This window comes from Pongo abelii, chromosome 6, assembly GCF_028885655.2.
Source record: "Pongo abelii isolate AG06213 chromosome 6, NHGRI_mPonAbe1-v2.0_pri, whole genome shotgun sequence".
Classification (NCBI taxonomy): Eukaryota; Metazoa; Chordata; class Mammalia; order Primates; family Hominidae; genus Pongo; species Pongo abelii.
Window position 1 is genome coordinate 91,476,120 of NC_071991.2, and position 20,272 is coordinate 91,496,391.

General features: G+C 33.3%; 1 protein-coding gene across 2 annotated transcripts in view; it reads left to right on the top strand.

Moving 5' to 3' along the window:
- Window positions 1–20,272, top strand: part of SEMA3D (semaphorin 3D) — a 192,076-nt gene that overhangs the window by 162,592 nt on the left and 9,212 nt on the right. For both annotated transcript variants that reach the window (XM_024250396.3, XM_009243069.4), the window contains 6 exons: window positions 4,028–4,250; window positions 6,295–6,383; window positions 8,325–8,366; window positions 11,397–11,554; window positions 13,767–13,831; window positions 19,729–19,868. In XM_024250396.3, coding sequence (XP_024106164.1) covers window positions 4,028–4,250; window positions 6,295–6,383; window positions 8,325–8,366; window positions 11,397–11,554; window positions 13,767–13,831; window positions 19,729–19,868 — 717 coding nt within the window. The remainder of the gene's footprint in view (window positions 1–4,027; window positions 4,251–6,294; window positions 6,384–8,324; window positions 8,367–11,396; window positions 11,555–13,766; window positions 13,832–19,728; window positions 19,869–20,272) is intronic.

Sequence of the window (20,272 nt, forward strand, 5' to 3'; positions counted from 1 at the left end):
TAACTGACCAAAGAAAAAATGTAATTCAAAAATAATATCCAGAACTTTCTACTAATTTGTCTAGTGTTAGACTATGATAGTCTTACCAAAGGAGACTGAAAACTACAGAGTATGATGCAGGAATTCTCTCATAGTGCCTCACACTATCTTCCCATTTGTGTACCTGAGGAATGTAGCTAACATCTTATTGTTTTTGTTTGTTTCATTTAAGCAAGTCTTTCCTAATTAATTCAAAATCTGTGGAAAACTTTTGGGGATATCTCATTTTAGGCATCAGTGGCTCAGTCATGTCTCTCTATCATATTGAATTCACAGTTTTATTTTCTCTTTAATATTCGCTCACTCTATCACCTTCTACTTATTGGATAACAATTACTTTATCATCTCTCTAAATTACTGAGGATATCTCTAGTTCTGTTCATTCATTCCTGGTTTTGGTTCTAGAAGGGAGAAGCAGGGGTTGGACTAGACTCTGGACATCCTGAGTCCAGATTCCTAAAACAGATTACACTAAAGGAGATGTATCACAAAATATCACTATCATTTCCCTTTAACTGTGTGTAGGCCATGTTTCCCTAAAATGGAGATGGTCAAGGGGCTTCCAAAAGAAATTAACCTTCCCAACTGGCTTTCAGCTTTATTTTCCACAGGGCAAACAATTTGCTTTTAAAATGAAGTTCCTCAAATCCCAGGCTATTTACTATGTTCAATAGTGTTTTGCTTTTTCTGGCATAGAAATTCCTCTAAGAGAAAGGGAATCTTAAAGCAAAACAGAGGGAGAGGGAAGGAGAGAAATTACCTCTATATGTTTGCCCCTGGCCTCTTTGTCTCTGATATTTAATACAGGGTCTTTCCTTGCCTTTATCTGTTGTAGGTTGACTCTTCCATGAATAAGCAGGGGGATAAGATGGCAACTGTTACATTTGTGTTTTTACTCTATAAATAAAACTCAGGCTTCTGAAAATGAAAGCCTACTTCAGTCTTCCTTTTGCCATGTCTTCCCTCACATTAGTCATTCCTCTGTCTTGTTTAAAAGGAAACTGCAACCTGTAGAGAATAGCCTGAAGCTGCGGGGAGAAAAAAACCTTTGACAGCTGTCTGGGGCTTTGCCAAGGGGAAAAGTTCTCTCATTGGATAAAAACAATTTTTCTCCTCTTATCCATTGCTTCCCATTCCACTACTAAAGGCCCTAGACAAACACGCGGACTTGCCAAGCATAACATGATCACACCTAGCCAGCTGTGGCAGCCAGCCATGGGAGATAGGCCCTGAACCAGGGCTTGTTGCTGTCGGGTTTCCACTTTCATCTCAGGGTGTGTCTAGGCAGGTTCTATTTTCTCTTCTTCTTTTGTGCTGGTATTAATATTTCCAGCACAAGAGAAGAATACTATCTTTGAGTATTTTACAACAGCGGGTAGAGACACAAATAAGTTTCCTGATTTATTTCCTACGCTCCTAGGAGCTAATCTGGCAAATGTAAGAAAACTGGAGGCAGAAATAAATGGCCCCCTATGGTATGTTCAGGTGAGTTGTGCTAATACCTAGAAATTAAAACTACATACATACAGAGAAAAACCCACTAGATTTCTAATACCTGAGATGTATAGCTGCCATAGGAGAATTTTCTAGAATTTGTTAAAGGAAAATAATATGAATATGAATGACCATCCACTTTAGATGTAGCATTTCCCTACACTTTCTCTTTTCTTTTACGGAATTTTTCTTTCCTACTTTACTCTTACCTACATACATTGCTTGGCATCTCATTATTTTTAGATCTGTGTGCAGCACAGCTATATGATATCAAAGCAAAAATTCCCCTGGTTTGAATGTACTAAAATAACAATATTTGATTCAAACTGTACTATCCTGAACCTCAGAGAGTAACTCCACCAAATCATTTTCATTTGTGCAAGCATAGTGGAGACGCAGACCTGAGATATCACACATAGCAATTGAGAGGATAAAGATCTTATCCAAACACTGGCAACATGCCATGAGGAAAAGCTGCCGTAAGAAAAAATATATATTTTCAAAGATCATTTTTTAGTCAATAGAAACCAGGTTTTCCTTTTTTTTCCTTTAGATTTTATTACACTTAAACCTTTTTTGTCAGAGCAATGAGGAAAATTCATATTTATTTTTTTCTTAAATGTTCATATTTTCATTCAGCTATACTTTCTTGCATTAAAATTTCTAATTATTTAACAATTTGATATCAAAAACTATGGCTTGAATGTCATGATATTATTTCGTTGAAAACTTTGGCTACTGCACAACTACAGCTGCAAAGTCAAAAGTGATTTTTTCTGAAGTTGGAGGGCTTTTTAAAAAATGTGTGCAGGCAAAATCTTGCTCTGGCTTTGATTTTAATGATACGCCAACCAGATTGAACCGCAGGCATTATAAGCCTACTATGAATCGTCTTTGACTGAGCCTCAAACATGTAGCCTATAATTGGACAAGAGCTTTGTATCATTTGAGCTCCATATCCATTTTGAGTCCCTGCTTAATCTATTTAATGCAAGGTTCTTCCATTATCGAGTTAACGGATTCCGCTTGGCTGAAGGTTAAGTGCTGGAAATAATGACTGAACGTGCAGACTTAGATCTTTAGACCAACATCCAGTTAAGAATATGTTAAGTAAATGCAAAGTGGCTAATATTCTAGGACATTTCTAATCTCTCTGGTGCAGACCTGGGACAAATAACTAAATATCAAGAAAGTATCAGTTTCCTAATACCAGACATTGAAAATTTTTGTTAAAGATAAATTATTTATAGAAAAACATTAACAGACTTTTAGTACAACCTCTTTGATATTTCTTCTAATTCATAATGAGCCATTATGATTTTATTGGTATAAAATTTGGGGTCAAAGTCAAATACTGGGACTAGTTCTAGTATCTTCAGCTCCCTAAGAATGACCCTCTTGAATATTTTGAGAAGTACATTATGTTTTTGGAGCCTTGGCATGATTCTAATTAGTGCCAAGTATAAATGGTTCAGTTCCATGGAGACTGTTTCCACCTTCTCTAAAAACTGAAATAAAGAAAAGCACCATTAAAAAAAAACTTTCCTTACTGTCAATCATTTTATTCTCTATAACTGCATCAATTGACTAAAGTTTTCCTCTCCAAAAGAATGCATTAGTCCATTGAGAATTCAAATGTGATAAAAGAATCGTTCTATACGAGGTGCCTTCCTAAATTGCAATATGTTTAAACATAAAATGGATTTAGGATGTGGGAGAGGTGATATTTTCTGGAAAAAAAAAGTCTAATTTTAAGGTATTTTTTCCTCTTAATTTTTGGATAAAGGCACATAAAATTCATTTGATTTGAACCATTTTGAACTTTTTACTCTTGCCACCAGGGGGCAGGTCATGCTAACTATTGATTTAGTGGATGCTGAAAGGCACATAAGGCAATTTTAGACAGAAGTCTAAAATTCCCTAAGGGTTTCTTCGCAGACTCTTTAGGAGAAGAGCTGTTGAATTGTTCAAAGTGTAATTTTCACACTAATTATAAAAGAAACTACATAATTACAATTTCAAACTATTAAATACTTTGAAATTTTTGTGAACTGTTTGTTCCTTTTTTATTTTTTAATTAAACATGGTTTCATTTGAACTGAAATTATAAATTACTCAAAGGAAATTGAAAATAATGGCTTTCCACATGTTCTCATGTTTATAGATCAGTTTCTTAACAGTTATTTCAAGTTAGATTTCAAATATCTTCATTAGAAACAATCTTCAGAAGAAATAATCTTCATAAGAAGAGAATTCACTATGGAAACATTATAAAATGCAGATGTAATTTAGAAAATTTTTGAAGGAGAAAACTGGGTTTAAATTTATTGGAGGCACACTGCATTTATTTACAAGTACACATGATTCCATATTGACTCTGTTGTCCATTCATTTAATATTATTGATGATAAACTATACAAACTTTATTGGAAATAAGTGTGAACTTCTCAGGTGCATAAACAATGTCTTTACTTTCCTCCACATTTCTTTTCAGTGTCCAAGCAAAACCTATGACCCACTGATTAAATCCACCCGAGATTTTCCAGATGATGTCATCAGTTTCATAAAGCGGCACTCTGTGATGTATAAGTCCGTATACCCAGTTGCAGGAGGACCAACATTCAAGAGAATCAATGTGGATTACAGACTGACACAGATAGTGGTGGATCATGTCGTTGCAGAAGATGGCCAGTACGATGTAATGTTTCTTGGAACAGGTAAGCTAAAACTAGATTAGGATTTTTTCAAAAGGAATTTTTCATTATTAGACAAAGAGAAGAAAAACTTCAAAAATATTTATTGGTCAAAATAAAAGTGAGTAATTATTAGATAAAACCTTGTCAGCATTTCTTAAAATTATGTAGCTTTTAATTGATAATCATAAATATCTCCCAACTTCATATTTGAGATTTCAAAATGTATTTGACAGCAATGTGCCTGCTCTACATTACATGCTCAATACATATTTGTTGAATGATTTTGAACTCAAATTAAACAAGTAGGGCAAAGTAATGTTTATTTTCAAACTTTGCCTTTCCCTCTCTTTACAAGTATATTCCCAAAAGATTCCTTCACCTGATTTTGAGAATCACTGACTTAGTTGACTTAAGACAGATTTTCAGAAACATTAAACATTACTTTGTGGAGACCTTTAAATAGAAACTTCTTGGAGATGATCTTTCTTCTTGAATTTTGTGCATTAAAATGTATTTCCTAGACCCAGTTTTTAAGCCCATTGTATTTTTCTTTGTCAACTCAGTAACTATAAAACGATTAAAATGTTTTTATAAAAAGAAAAACTTAATCTCAAAAAAAGTAAAAGTATTAGCTAATAATGTCATGCAAATTCTAATGGCAGTAAAGATAACATGTATCATTAAAACAAAAGCACTGTATTCCATATCATGTTATATAACTTAATGGATCAAGCATTTCATAAAGAATTAAAAATTAAGAATTTTCAACAAACAAAAATTTTTATTACAATAGATATTTAAGAGTTCAAAAAATTGTAGAATAATTTTATTTTAAAAAATTATGGGTCTTATAGAAGTTAGGTTTATTAGGAAGTATGTGTGTGGCAGAATCAGAGGACCTTTGTCATCAATTGTCAAACCTATTTTGCAGATGGCAATTCCACAAACCAGAAAAATAAGGGATATTCCCAAGACAACAGAGACGGCTGTTGAAGGGTCAAAAGTAGAATTAATTAGTTGCTATTAATTCCCACAAGTTTGACACTTAATTTGTACTGTCCACCCAAAACTAGGTCTTCAACAATTCACTGCAATGAATGCCATTTAGCCACTAGGTGGTACTATCTAACCTTTACTGAGAAAATTATAGACTGCTAAGAAAGGTTTTTAATGTTGACATTTGGAAAAATGTACATTTAATATTCTTTAAAGATCCCAGAGTTATTTAAAAACAATTAAATAATTCAGACTATTTTGTGCAAACAGGATCATTATTATATACATTACTATACTCCAACCCCAGTGCTCAGAAGTTTAAAAATGCCTATATTGTATAAATTAAAGTGGGATTTTTTTTCTTTTTCTAAACTGTTCTTTTAATTTTCTTTCTGTACTAACCTGATACTTCATGGAATTTCAATGTAAGATGATGTATTTAAGATACCTCTTTTAAATGTCAATTTTTGGTTTGCATTATCAACCTTGTATTAAGTTGAACTTAAATAATTTTAAACAAACCTTCCATTTCTCATCTATTAAGGATTCTGAAGATAGAATACATTTGAAGAGTGAGCTACAATTTCCCTCAGATAGCTTCAACAATTTTTTTGTTCATTTGACATTATTAAAAGCATATATATCTGTCTTTCATGGTGAATTGAATATAATAACTACTTAATAAATATATATTACATGGAAGGAAGAGAGAGAATTTATCTCAATATATTTTTAACTTTTTAAGTTAAGGTCCAAAACGTTTGCTCTATTAACATTTCAAACAATATTTAAATTATACATATATATATATATAACTTTTGTTAAGAATATACTCTGAATATGCATCCTTTAACATTCTCTCTATAAATGGGTGTTCTACTTGCTAAAAGATATATTTTGGGAGGACAAAACTTATACATTAAGCTTCACTTCATGCATGTTTCATTTAATCTGTTTTTTGAAAGGCATTTAAAGAGAAGTGAGGGGAATAATTTGAAGGTTTCTAGGGATATGCTTACCACTAATTTTTGAGATAGAAACAATGGGATCATGGGTTGTGTTTTTTCAGACATTGGAACTGTCCTCAAAGTTGTCAGCATTTCAAAGGAAAAGTGGAATATGGAAGAGGTAGTACTGGAGGAGTTGCAGATATTCAAGGTAAGACTCAGTCCAGAGTGCCAGGAGAAGAGATGTTGAAACTGAGTAGCCCTTATTATAGGGCACCGTTGTTTTAATACATCATCAGGTTACCTGAAGAAGCCTTCGAAATTAGCTTTCTTAGTTTTCTTTTCCCAAAGCAGTGGAAAAAGTTTTATAAGCGACTAGGAATGGGACTCACCTTCCTCTGTAGAATACCACAGAATTCAGGGCTCCCGGGATTGCCTCTCATTACTGCATTCTCTAAGCATATAGTCAGACAAATTGCCACATTAAATGAAAGCCTGGGGTCTCTTTTACTATCCAGATGCTTTTCTACTTTATAAATTTTACTTTTCAATTTTTCCCCAATTGAATTTGAGAAAAATAGACCAGTGTATAAATCATGTGTCCCTGCTTTTCTGTAAGGAAATTTAAAAAATATATAGGTTGCATGATAGTAAGTCTTCATGTATGCTAAATTCCTCTCACCCGCCAAAAAGAGTTAGTAGATCTAGAAGAATAGTTCTCCAGATTTGGAGAATGCCTTTGACTTTTAACAATAACTCTCAATTGTGGCATGTTTTGTAAATCCTCAGTAAAATTAAGTTTACAATTATTTGCTGATTATAACATTTGAAATACTTTTTTTCTCAGAAAAACTTCTTTAAAATATGCTTTGTTTATTGTAACATTTTTATTGAGACAGTTTATGAAAATGGATTGTTTCCATGTAAATAATGCTTTAAAAGAGAAGAAAGCCTTCCTCTGTGAGGGGCTCAAGTTAATTAACATGCTGAGTTCCACAGGATCCTGTTGACGTTGTGATGATAATAGTGGTCAAGGAGTTAACAAGAACAAGACCTGCTATCTGGTGTCTCTACCAAAACAAAATCTTGGGTGGTTCCTAGGGGAAGGCCAGATGTCAAACATAAGTGTGAACCCAGAGGCCAAAAATACAGTGCCTATAACACACATAAGCACATTAGAACAAGTCTCATTCGATGGTGTTAGACAGTGTTCAAGAAGAATTACTTGGATTCTGCTGTTAAAATTACATAAATCACTAGCTTTTGTTTTCTTTTCTTATTTTAAAAACAGCTTTATTGAGGTATAATTGAGATACAAACAAAAAACTGAACGTATTTTATGTATATAATGTGATAAGTTTGGCCATGTTTTTAAAATTGATAACAAAAATGCTATTTGATAGAACTTTCTCACTGAAATTTTTTCTTTCAGATATTTCTTTAAATCTTTAACATCTAATACTGCTTGTCAATTAGTAAATATGAGCTGGTGCTAAATGAATAAAGAGTAGATAGATGATAGGTAGATGGAAATTTTTTAAACCATCTTGTCCTTTTTAGTTTGTTAGCTTTTGTGTTCATGTTTCTGATTTTATCTTGCATGCATCGAGCCATATTTTTTTATAAACAAAACTAGCCTTAGTTCATATCGTGAAATCATGTGCACCAGTATTGTGTAGTGTTCCGTAAAGAATATGGTCATCCACAAAGAGCACTATAACTTTTCAAAACTCTGCTACTTAAACAACTTTTTGAACCACTGATCTAAGTAAGAGCAGAGAGAGGTAATAAATAATTACGGAGATGTTCTTGTCAACACTAGTTTGACTTATATGGAAGCAGTTAAGATAAGCAGATTCAGAAGAAGAATACTTGTGAGTAACTGGGAACAATTTTCAATGCAGAGTATTTTCTTATACATTTAAGTCACTTATCTTTAATAAGATACTACAAAATAACTTTTTATCATTTTTGTTAAGGTACAATCACTACATTTTGGAAGAAAATAGCAAACAATAAGAACTTTATTTCCTTATGTAACAGAGACTTGATGTTTACTTCAGTGATATATGGCATCAGATAAAACAACATATTGTTTAATATAAAAACCTGTTAATGATTATCTTTATTGACATTTAACTTCTATTTTCAGCACTCATCGATAATCTTGAACATGGAATTGTCTCTGAAGCAGGTACTTTTTAACTTTTGTATGAAAGTTAATCACAAAAGCAATGGGCTGTTTGAATCACTTTATTTGAAAAAAAAATACATTGAAATTGGAAGTTAAATTTTGAGAAATGTAAAACATTATTTGTTTCTCTTGTAATTCATTAGAGACCATTGGTTCAGCCTTGCCATGGGAGAAATTGAGCCAAATTTCATTAATTGAATAATGCATTTTCCCCTTCCTTTGGATCTTAAAAACTGAACTCACTTTCCTAGTCTCATGAGAATGTCGTTCTATCAAGCCCATTAGACATTCATGTAGAATATCAACCCTAACCATTACAAAGGGTTTTTAATCTGGGGGTCTAGGAGTTAGAATATGAACTGTGGTGACAGCCCAACAGCCAACCTTCAACATATCACATAATATCAAACTCTCAGAATCAATTTTCTCAACAGTAAAGTTAGAAAAACAATATCCACCTCCAGAGTTTGTTGGGAGTTTAAAGAGGATGCTTCATGCAATGTTCTAAACAGAGAGCAGGCACATAAGTGTAAAGTAAATGGTAACTAATTATAATAATAGTAATAATCTTTAACATTATTTCATAACTCTCTGATATGATATTCCAAATTACAATTGTTTCAAGAGATTCAGACTGCATTATTATTTCTATTTGCACCCCCAAGATTTAAGAAAGCCATATGACATGTTCAACATCAAGGTGTTGCTAAAATTGACTTAATCTATTACTGTTCCTATGGCAGAGTGATTTTTTTAGGAAATGATCTAAATAGTTTTCTTCTTCAGGGTTTTGTCATTTATTTGTTCATTCACTTATCATTTATTTCTTGAAGGCCTAAGGTGCTTGGAGGGTATATGAATGAATGAATAACATAGCTCGCCATTAACCTCCAGAAGCTCACAGTATAGCTGAGAGTCAAAGGAAGATGCTAAAACTGCACAGTAATAATAGAGTCTAGAAAGACAGAGACAAGAAAGTGGCCTAAAGGGAGCCAGAAGGAATAGGGAAAGATAACTGAGAGAAGAGACATACAGCTTGAATTATAAAGGATGTCATAGTTAGCCAGATATATTAAAAGGAGAATGGAATGGAGGAGCATATGCCAACCAGAAGGGGAGAATCTTTGCAAAAGTGTGAAGAGTGAGAGACTATAGCTTATTGTAATAAGTTTGTGTACAATTAGAGTATGGATCATATATGTGTTCAAAGGGCAGGAAGGCTAGAAATGAATCTGGAGAAGTAAGACAGAACAAGATTAGGCACATCTTTATATATATTTATATATCCTCCTAAGAAGTTTAGCAGCGTATCTTAAAAACAATGAAAACCCCTGGGTGCTTGGATAATGCTCACCTGTAGTGCAGCTACTCAGGAGCCTAGAATGGGAGGATACCTTGAGCCCAGGAGCTCAAGTTCAGTCTGGGCAACATAGTGAGAACCCGGCTCAAAAAATAAAAAAAGCCATTGAAAAGGAAAACAAACAAACAAAAATACATTAATGATTAAGAAGGAGGGTGTTATAACAAGATTTTCTTTTTAGAAAGATCAGTCTGGTGTGGCAGTGTGGAAGATAGACTGGGTACCGGGGTAGAGATGGGGGTTGTTGGAAAACAAAATCGAAGCCAGCAGAAATAGGACACTTACAAGTAATCCAGGAAAGAAGTGATAAGGACTGAAACAAAGTCAGTGGCTGTAGCAAGGGAGGGGAGGAAATAGATTAGAAAATTCTGTATGAGAGAATGGAAATGAAGTGATGACAGACTGAATGTGAGAGAAAGAAGATTCAAAGACAACTCCCAGATTTCTGTCTTGGATGACTTGGTGGATGAGGGTGCTGCTCTCCAAGGTAGGGCAGGAGGAGTAGATTTAGGGGGTGTTATTATGTTTATACTTATGTTGCTTTCAAGATATATCTAAGTCTTTTGTACAATATAAAAGGTAAATAAATAAGAAGCAAAAAGAGGGAAACCCAACATTTAATGCAAAAAAAAAAAAAAAGGAATCACAAAGGAGACAACTGTCTTAATCCGAAATAAAGAGGGAGAATAGAAAGCAGAGAAAGTTTCAAGGAACATATAGTCATTAGTGTCAAACAGTATAGATAATTTCAGTAAAACAAATACTAAACAGTGTTCATTGCATTTAGCAACTAGGAAGTCTTAACTGACAGTTTAATGGGTGCTAGAGATGTAAGAACTATTTCCGTAAGTTGAGTACTGTTATTATGCCAATACCTATTTCTAACATGGATTTCTCTCCTCTAACTCTTGAAATGGTCCACTAGAGTGGACCATGAGTTCTTTGAAGGCACAGATTGTGGCTTATTCACTTGTATCACCCCTCCCCCTCCACCGCTACTACCACAGATACTCAAAAGAATGTAAAGGGAAGTAATGCATTACTTTCAGGACTTATATTGAAAATGTGATTTTGTTTGCTGGGTTTTTCAGTATCATGCAGCCTTTCATTCATGATATAGCATCCCTCAAGCCTGTTTAATACTTTCTTCAGAGTGATAACAAATACTTTCTCTCCCACTAATAACTCATGTTCTTTCAAGGATCAGTACTTTAATAACAAATGAAATGGTTAATTGAAATCAGGGGAATGCTTTATAAATTTATTTTCAGTCGTCTCTTATATAAGGAGCCATGGGAAGTCTTGGGAAGACTGTGAGCTTTGCCTGTAGCATCTGTGCTGGACATAATCTCTCAAAGTATATTTTCTAGTATTGAGAAAGAATTTGACATCTTAATTCCTGTCTAGCAGCTGGTTTTTGACCTTCTGAAATTACTGCCAAGCTTGTAGAATGCTGTCCATTTCAGCATCAAAATCTTCAAACTACCATCTAACCAGGATAGAAATGATTGACTTATTTTACTCCTCATTATGTTTCTGTACAAGTGTTTACAATGGGCAGGACACCCAGAGAAATAGATTTATATGTATTATGTGATATTCAAGAAAAGGAAATTCTTAAGACTAGTCTGAAAGATGCTTCTAATTCATTTGTTTTGCCCGATTTGCAGCAACAGTTGTACATTGGTTCCCGAGATGGATTGGTTCAGCTCTCCTTGCACAGATGCGACACTTATGGGAAAGCTTGCGCAGACTGTTGTCTTGCCAGAGACCCCTACTGTGCCTGGGATGGAAATGCATGCTCTCGATATGCTCCTACTTCTAAAAGGTAAGAGGCACATTGAGTTAATATAAAGCCTTCCTTTCTACAAGCTGAATATCTCACATTAATGCCTTGTCTTATAGTTTCAGTTAAAGAGAAAATGTATAGCAAACTTGTCCTATGGAAGGAATATTAAAATCAAAATGTTGTTTTATATTTTTACATAAAACTTAATTTTGAAGAAGGGTAAAACAGATGCTCTGAAATTCTGAAATATGGAACTTCAAACAATTTTAATAAATTGTTCATATTCTTTTCTTTCATTTATGTCAAACACTATTAAAGGTTTGTTTTTATTCACTATTTTGCCTTTTTTATAATTGTTCCTTCCTTATTTCTTATTTCTAAATATGTATATACTGATGCCTACGGTTTTGCAAATAATATATAAATATATATGATTGTACAAGCACAGATTGTATAAAACCCACAGTGCAGCCCAGTGACTTGGTATAATTTTATTTTTACTCTAATAATTATAACTTGGTCAATTTCTGCCACTCATATATTTAAACAACAAACGGTTTCCTTGCTGTTTGTAGTTCACTGTTTTATGTGCTCTTAGAAATAATGCTATTTTGAGCCAACAATTCCAAGCTAGGATTTGTTCTATATACACATGTGCAAAAGTACAACAAAGTTATATTTTCAAGAATGTTTATTTCAGCGTTATTTTTATAGCAAAATAACTGGAAACAATATAAATGCCCATCGATATGCCTGATGCTAGCCAAATATATTATGTTAATTCTTTTAAAATGTTGATTATAGTAACATTATTTTCTAAAGTATTCGAAGTATATTTTCCTCTAGGTGAAATGTAAGCAAATTTATTTTTAGGTCTGTTTTTAAACTAACAGGCACATGCTAGTCTCATTACCACAAGTATACTTTTTTCTTTTTGGAATTTTATTGATTTCTCAAATTCTAAATTCTAGGAAATTACAAATTGAATGTATAGTTCAACAGCAAATATTAATTAAAATTAGAAAACATTTTATATTCCCTGAAATCCCTGAATTAAATTGAAATGTGTACATATGATTATTAGAAATTAAAAGTTAAAAGTCACCCACATTTTTTAGGGTTTTTGGCCAAGAACTTGCTCATTATAGTCTTTGGGGAATGCTTTCCTAGAAGCTGAAAAACAAGAATGCTCATTAGTTGGTAATAAACCTTCAGTTTGATGAATTGACCCTGTTCCTTAAGAAGCCAAGATTTAAAAACATTCTTGACCTATGTACCTTATACCATCATAATTTTTTCTTCTTGTATTTCCCAAGACTGTATCTCTGATCTTTCAGACATGCCACTGTGATGTGTTCCCTTACCTAACATAATGTCATGTGAGCCAAAAGATGTGTATAATGGATGAATCTTGTCATCTGTTGTCATCTGTTCAGCATTACCCTCAAGGAACACTCTAGATATCACAGAACATTTATTGGTACTTTTCTGATCTCTGAAGTGACAAAATAAAATAGCCAAAGCAAATGAAAATATGCTGTAAGAGTGTAAGACCTGCTTAGATGTAGCAGGGATTTTTTTAAATAAAATAATTACTCCTTTCTTTTAAGGAAAATATGTGATGTAATACAAAAGCCATTGTTTATTATTATTATTATGATCATAACTACCAGAAAAAGAATTTGAGCTACTCATCAGCAGATAGAAATAACAGGTAGTCTTTTATACCATATTGAATTTATAATTCTATTTCAAGTTACAGTATTTAGTTTGTTGTTTAATTAAATCTATGCAATAATGAATCTTTACATGACAAGGTGTTTTGTATTTGTGTATACGTTCCTATCCACTGACTGAACTCTTTTATATATTATTATTTCTCAATGACTGACTAAAAAGAGAGTTCCTAAAGAGAGTAGCCATCCTCATTTTAATTATATAAAACCTAGGTTGTATTTTTATTTAACCTTTTTTGTTGAATAATTTGTGAAAAAAAATGGAGAAAAAGAAGCATAGTTAAATAAAATTCATGTCATCTCATTGTCTGAAAAGGATTTCTTCTATTAGGACCTCATTACCAGTAGTTTTTTAAGATCAGTGTTAGATTGATTGGAATATTGACTTGCATTTAAGTTGAGCTGTAAGACAAGCATAGTACTGCATCTGCCACTGTTATCAGTATTAGATGTAGCCTTTCTATATGATGGTAATCATGCTTGAAGTTCTAATCAGTTTAATCCTCTTTCCATAGGAGAGCTAGACGCCAAGATGTAAAATATGGCGACCCAATCACCCAGTGCTGGGACATCGAAGACAGTAAGTACAGCTTTGATATCCTTTTTCTCCCATTTAAAGTGCTAAGCCCACTCTTTTGTATCTTTTTATTCTATGACTTAAACCATCTATTATGTAGGAATATCTCCATTTTGTGTAATGCACGTGTTCTGGAAGAGCAACAGGAAATTTTATAAATCAACCCCTGTCTACGTGCCTAATTGAATAATCCTTTGTTATATCATTATTTGTTTCATATGTCTTTTAAAATTCCTAAACTGTAGCTTTTGTTTCTTTTTTACTACCTTATCCATCCTTATAAATTTTGAAAACTGCTATTAGAGATAAAACAGGATATAACAGAAAACATTTGGACATTTAGAGTAAACTCAAATAGACCTCCCAGAAGTCTGGTAAAAGTGTAGGTCTTATTAGAAAGAAGTTTTTAGGTAGTCTATACTTTATTTATATTCACCTATCAAATCATATATTCACTTAATCAATCAATATTTATTAAGCAACTTCCATGTGCATGTAACCGTCCTGGGTATACTATGTGACTAAGAAACTCCTTAGAGAGCTTATGAATCCTTGGGGAAGTATCTTAAGGCATAATTAGTGATAGGGGAGTTTAGTGAAAGAGAGATCACCAAGAGGCTGTATTGTTTAGAAAAACTAATCACAGAATAGAAGATCTTGAAAGTCTGAAGGAGAAGGCCAGTGCGGGGGAAAAGAGAGGAGGCCTGGTAAGTGAGTCTGAGAACAGAGAAAAAAAATCTATGTAAGTATGTATTCCAGAGCTTCAGTTACTCTACACTCTCAAGCTCTGCCTTAAGATTGAAAATATATGCACACACACACACACCAAACACACACACATGCATACACACACACAAACAGGTGGAAGAAGAACACATTTATCACAATGTTACTAAACACCCCACCAGTGATGTAAATAACCCAAATTTCATAATCTATAACCAGTGGTCTCGTAGTGTTTGCTTGATTTAAAAACAAAACAGTTATTTTTAACTTATAACTTAATTCTTCTGAAAAATAAGTCTTGGTCCAGATTAGTGTGCTTGGCTTCTTGTTCTAATGTGTAGGTGATTCATTGTGTTGTCCATTGTTTTAGTTAGCAATCATTACTGTGCGATACATATGCAATTATCTACATATGCATATGAAATTTATCAGGGATGATTATAGGTATTGGGGATACAGCAGTGAACAACAAAGAAAACAACAAAGGAATCTGTGCATTCACGATACTTATATTCAAGAGTGTGTTAGGGGAGAGAGCAGGCAATAAATACCAAAACAAGTAAAATAAATGCTATGTCAAATGATAAATGTTACAAAGAAACTGATACAAAACGTAGTTACTGCCTAAGGCACTCACAATTTTTGTCTTCACTTTACCATACCCTATTCATGCTATAACCCACGGCACACAGTCTTTTCTAATAATTATCATCATCACTCTAGCCAATCTATTCTTGTCAAGGTCACTGGCAATTTCCTCCTTGCCAAATCCAAAGGCCAATTTTCAGTTCTCGTTTTTACTTAAGCTCTAACTCCCTCTTTTTTGAAACACTTTCTTTGGACTTCCATGCATTTGTGTGCTGGAGCCAGTTCATGTGGCCTCATATAAGTTGGTTGCTTAAAATTTTGAAATTTTGTGAGCTGATTTTAAACCACTGAAAGCTTGAATCAGACATAGTGGGAGTATTTACAACAGCAAAATCAGCAAGCACTACAAATTAGGTTATTTGTTGTTTTGTTTTGTTTTCAGAGAAATGATATTCCAGTATACCTATGTACCCTTGTACCATATCCTTCTGGTTTACCTCTTACCTTTCAGACTGCCTTCTGAGTGTTCTTAACTTTCCTTTTCATCCCACCTTTTAAATATTGGAGTGTCCCAAGTCACTTTTCCATTCTCTGTCTACTCACTCCCTAACACTGTCTATTTCAACACTATCAGAGGCTATTTCACTCCCAAATTCATAGTCCAATTCTGAACTCACCCTTACGTGCCAGACACAGACACTTGTATGCCTACTAAAGAGCTCCACTTGAAGGCCTAATTAGCATCTCGAACTTACGTCTGAGAAAGAATTCTTCTTCAAGACTTATATGTTCTGCAGACTTTCCTATATTAATAAATTGCACACAATTCACCCAGCTACTTACGTCAAAAAGCAGCTAGGAGTCACTTTTATATTATTTTCTTTCTTTCCCATCCTATCACCAACCTCTCAATTAGTCCTTCTGGCTCATGGCCAAGCTTTCCTACTTCTCATCACACCCACAGATGCCGGCCTAACTGAGGCCACAGTAGCTCTTCAGTAGCTGCTTCTCTGCCTCCACATTTGCACCACTTCTGTCTGTACCCCACTTAGTTGTATACCCCACTTACTAGCCAGAGTCATCTTTTTAAAAGCTGCAGTCAGGGCATGTCACTCCCTTACTCAACATTTTTCAATACCTTCTTAGAACACTTGGTGAAAAACCGGAAAGCTTTCCTATGGCATGTAAGATGCTTCTTGACCTGATCGCTAGTATATTCTCTGACCCTGTCTCACATCACTGTTGCTAGATTCACTTAGTAGCTTTCTCTTTTTCAAAAGCATCAATGGGTTGCTGCCTTATGTATGTTTGCATTCATTGTCCTCTGTACCTGAGGAACTCGTTTTTCAGATGTCTACTAGCTCTATCTTTTTATATCAATTAATCCTATGGTTAAATGTTAATTCTTCAGAGACACCTTTCCTGATCATCTCATCTAAAATACATATTTTTTTGCCCTTGGTATTTTCTGATCTCCTTTATTGTTTTGTAGCAGATATTCCTTCTTTATTCATTTACTTGATTACTTTGTCTATGTTACTAGAATGTAAGTTTCTAGAGGGCAGTGAATTTCATATTCCTCCTGTCATATTATCCTAGCACTTAAAATGATGTTAGTATGTTAGGCACACAATAACAGTTGTGTAATAGACAGGTAAACGGAAGGATATTCAGATGGATAGCATTTGAGCTATACCTTCAGGAGAAAGTTAGATTTTGTAAAGTAAATGAAGTAACAATAATTAAAATCAGAAAGACCTCACATAGATTGGGTAAAGTTTGTGAAAGGGTCTATGTGATTCTATTAATTTTATTTTTATAAAATTAATAAATTTGTGTGCTGGCTCCAGCACACAAATGCATGGAAGTCCAAAGAAAGTGTTTATATTATAGGTGCTAGGAGCTATTTCATATTGCTCAGAAAAGTTGTTTTTTTTAAATAAAAGTGATTGACACCTGTATAGAAAATTGATTGGAATATGAAACGCTAGAGGCAAATAATCAATTGTGGGAGTTAGAGTAGAGATTGTAAAGATATTTACAAATTAAATGACTTGTTTCTAATCCACCATAAATGTGTGCTGCATTTTATTAGGAAGTCAAGTCTTGAATAATGGGCAAAGATGTTTCTTTCCTTCTTTATTTTCTTTCATTATTGCTTTAATTGTTAAAAGCTACAAAATTGCATGATTATCAATGACCTAAAATCAGCAATACATGCAGAAAAATAGTTCAACAACATTAAACAGATCAATCTTGCACTTTAATGACAAGCTATATATTTATTATAAAGAGGTATTCTAGGCATTTTACTATAAAAATTTTTTTGACTGCAATCTGGAGGAAAAAAAATACTCCACAATTATCTTACATGTAATAAGAAGCTATTTTAACTATTTCAAACCACTATTGTATATAACTTTTAGACATTTAAAATTTAGGTCATGATAGAACAAAACAAGTTGAATATTCCTTATCTGAAGTGCCTGGGACCAAAAGGTTTTTGGATTCCACATTTTATCAGATTTTGGAATATTTGCATATACATAATGAAATATCTTGGAATAGGACCCAAATCTGAACACAAAATTTATTTATATTTCAATACACCTTATACGCATAGCCTTCAGGTAATTCTGTATAGTATTTTTAATAATATTGTGCATGAAACAAAGTTTGTGTACATTGTACCATAAGAAAGTAAAGGTGTTATTTTCTCAGCCACCAATTTTGACAATCTGTGGTTGCATGGCATCACCATCATTCCTGACTCTGAATTTATATGTTACCAATAAGCAATCATTTTCTTACACTTATTCACACATAAACTGTGTGATGTGTCCCTGCCTTTTGACGGCAACCCATCAAGTAGAATTTTTCACTTGTGGTTTATGTCTGTGCTGAAAATGTTTTGGATTTTGGAGCATTTTGGATTTCAGATTTTTGAATTAAGGATGCTTAACCTTTGTGTATGATAGTGTGTGTATGTGTGTGTGTGTGTGTGTGTGTATAATATGCATACATCTATGTACGTTTAAAAACTTTTAAAGTGGAAAACTTAAAATTCAGAAATGAAACAAACGTTATTGGAAGTAACAATAAATTCATTTTCATTTTCAGTGAAACTGATGTAAAGATGTCAGACATTATTTCTATTAATTTGAAAAAAGAGTTCAGATAATGAGCTCACTATTACTTTTCAAGTTGATTTCACCAATTTATCTTTTACTAAATTGACCAATTCTTTGGTTAAGTCAGTCTAATTGCATTTCTCCTGAACCCTTGCCCCATATCCCAACAATCAACCTGCATCCTCCCCTACTTTGTTGAAAAAATCCCTTTCTCAGGAAAATTGTATCTGTCATTATAAGATGGTGCATGTCTTTCTTTTCCATGACTGGCAGCAGTGATCTTTCTGTGCATTAGGAATTTATTAACTGTGAAAATCACAGCTATAATCTGTTGAATTGGTGGAGATAGTTGATAAACTACAGGTTTTAAATGGAATCCACACATTTTGAAGGTTAGATGAGGTTAATTCATAATGGTGTCAGCATGCTTGACTTAATCCTTGCTGATAAAACACAAATAAATTCAAAATAAGTTTCTTGAAAAGAAGCCTAACTAATATATGTGCATTTATGCCATTTGCTGCTCATTTGTGTGCTTAGGTTTAGGATTCACTTGGTCCCTTAAACCTTACTCTAGTTGATGTCTATAGGGCTAAGTAAGCCAATCTGTAAAATTGAGATATCTGAATATATGATGAAATAGTGCATAGTTGGGCCAAGCTGAGCAGCTGTCATTTTTTATTTGATCAAATTTGAGCTAGAGCTCTTAGATCACACAAGGGAGACAGCCTTTGGCTACTCTAGATGGAATGTATTTCAGATGGTGCATTGATTTATGAGAATAAGGTGTCTGAGACACTGTTCCTTTAAGCATCCCAGTAACTATCTCATAGCAAACGTATATTGGGTTAAAAAAATCCCTCAATATAAAAAAGAAAAAAAATGGTAGATTAATGCAGATAAGGCCCAGATATTGAGTATTAGTGCATCTGGCTCATCATCATCATCATAGAATTTTATCAGGTGCAGATCACTATAACTTACTTTTCTGATATCAAAATTTTCTTTTATCTGATCAGCTCTGTGGACCAATTCATGATAGAAGTTATCTTTAAATTAAAGCAAACTGCTCCTCCAGAACTATCTACAAAATTGTTTATATTTTATATTAACAAAAAAGTATTAAAGCACTAAAAGATGCAAAAGATTTATTCAGCTCAAAGAAAAAAATCTCAATATATAGAGTCTGATATAATGAACATTATTTTTTAAAATCACGTGCAAATAGCTAATATATTGATGAAAGAATAAAAATTACAATACAGGGATCAAATTTTAAAAATCAATCTATTGTGTAATACTTGTCTCAGGTAACAATATTATAACATGAATTTCCTTTCTCTTTAATAATGTATATGATTCTTTCCCCATGGCATCTGTTCTGAATCAGTCTGTTTTCCCATTGCTTTTAAAATCAGGTCAAGGTTAATCTCTTATTCCATGTTTGCTTTCCAGGCATTAGTCATGAAACTGCTGATGAAAAGGTGATTTTTGGCATTGAATTTAACTCAACCTTTCTGGAATGTATACCTAAATCCCAACAAGCAAGTATTAAATGGTATATCCAGAGGTCAGGGGATGAGCATCGAGAGGAGGTAAGCTGTTGTCATCAAAGAATACTCACTTTGAGCGAAATAGTGTACAATTGAGAGATGTTCAACATTTAATTCTGTATGCTACTCTCATCATTATTTGATTAAAAAAAATAACAGTTTTTACTCACTAACACCAAAGGTAACAACAATAGCTTTGAGATAAGAATAGGCCAACTTCACACAAATGTATTCGTAAAATATATTTGAAAGCAGAGTGATTTTTTTAAAGAAATTTACATTTTTTTTCCAAATTCCATATTTCATAGATTGCCTATATTTAGGAGCAAACCCCTGACTAATAACAAGAGCACCGTATTTTTCTTCCCACAGTAGCAGAGTGACTACACTTTAGTTTGCATTGTGTTTAATTTAGATCATGAAATGAAACATTTTGAGGGTTATAT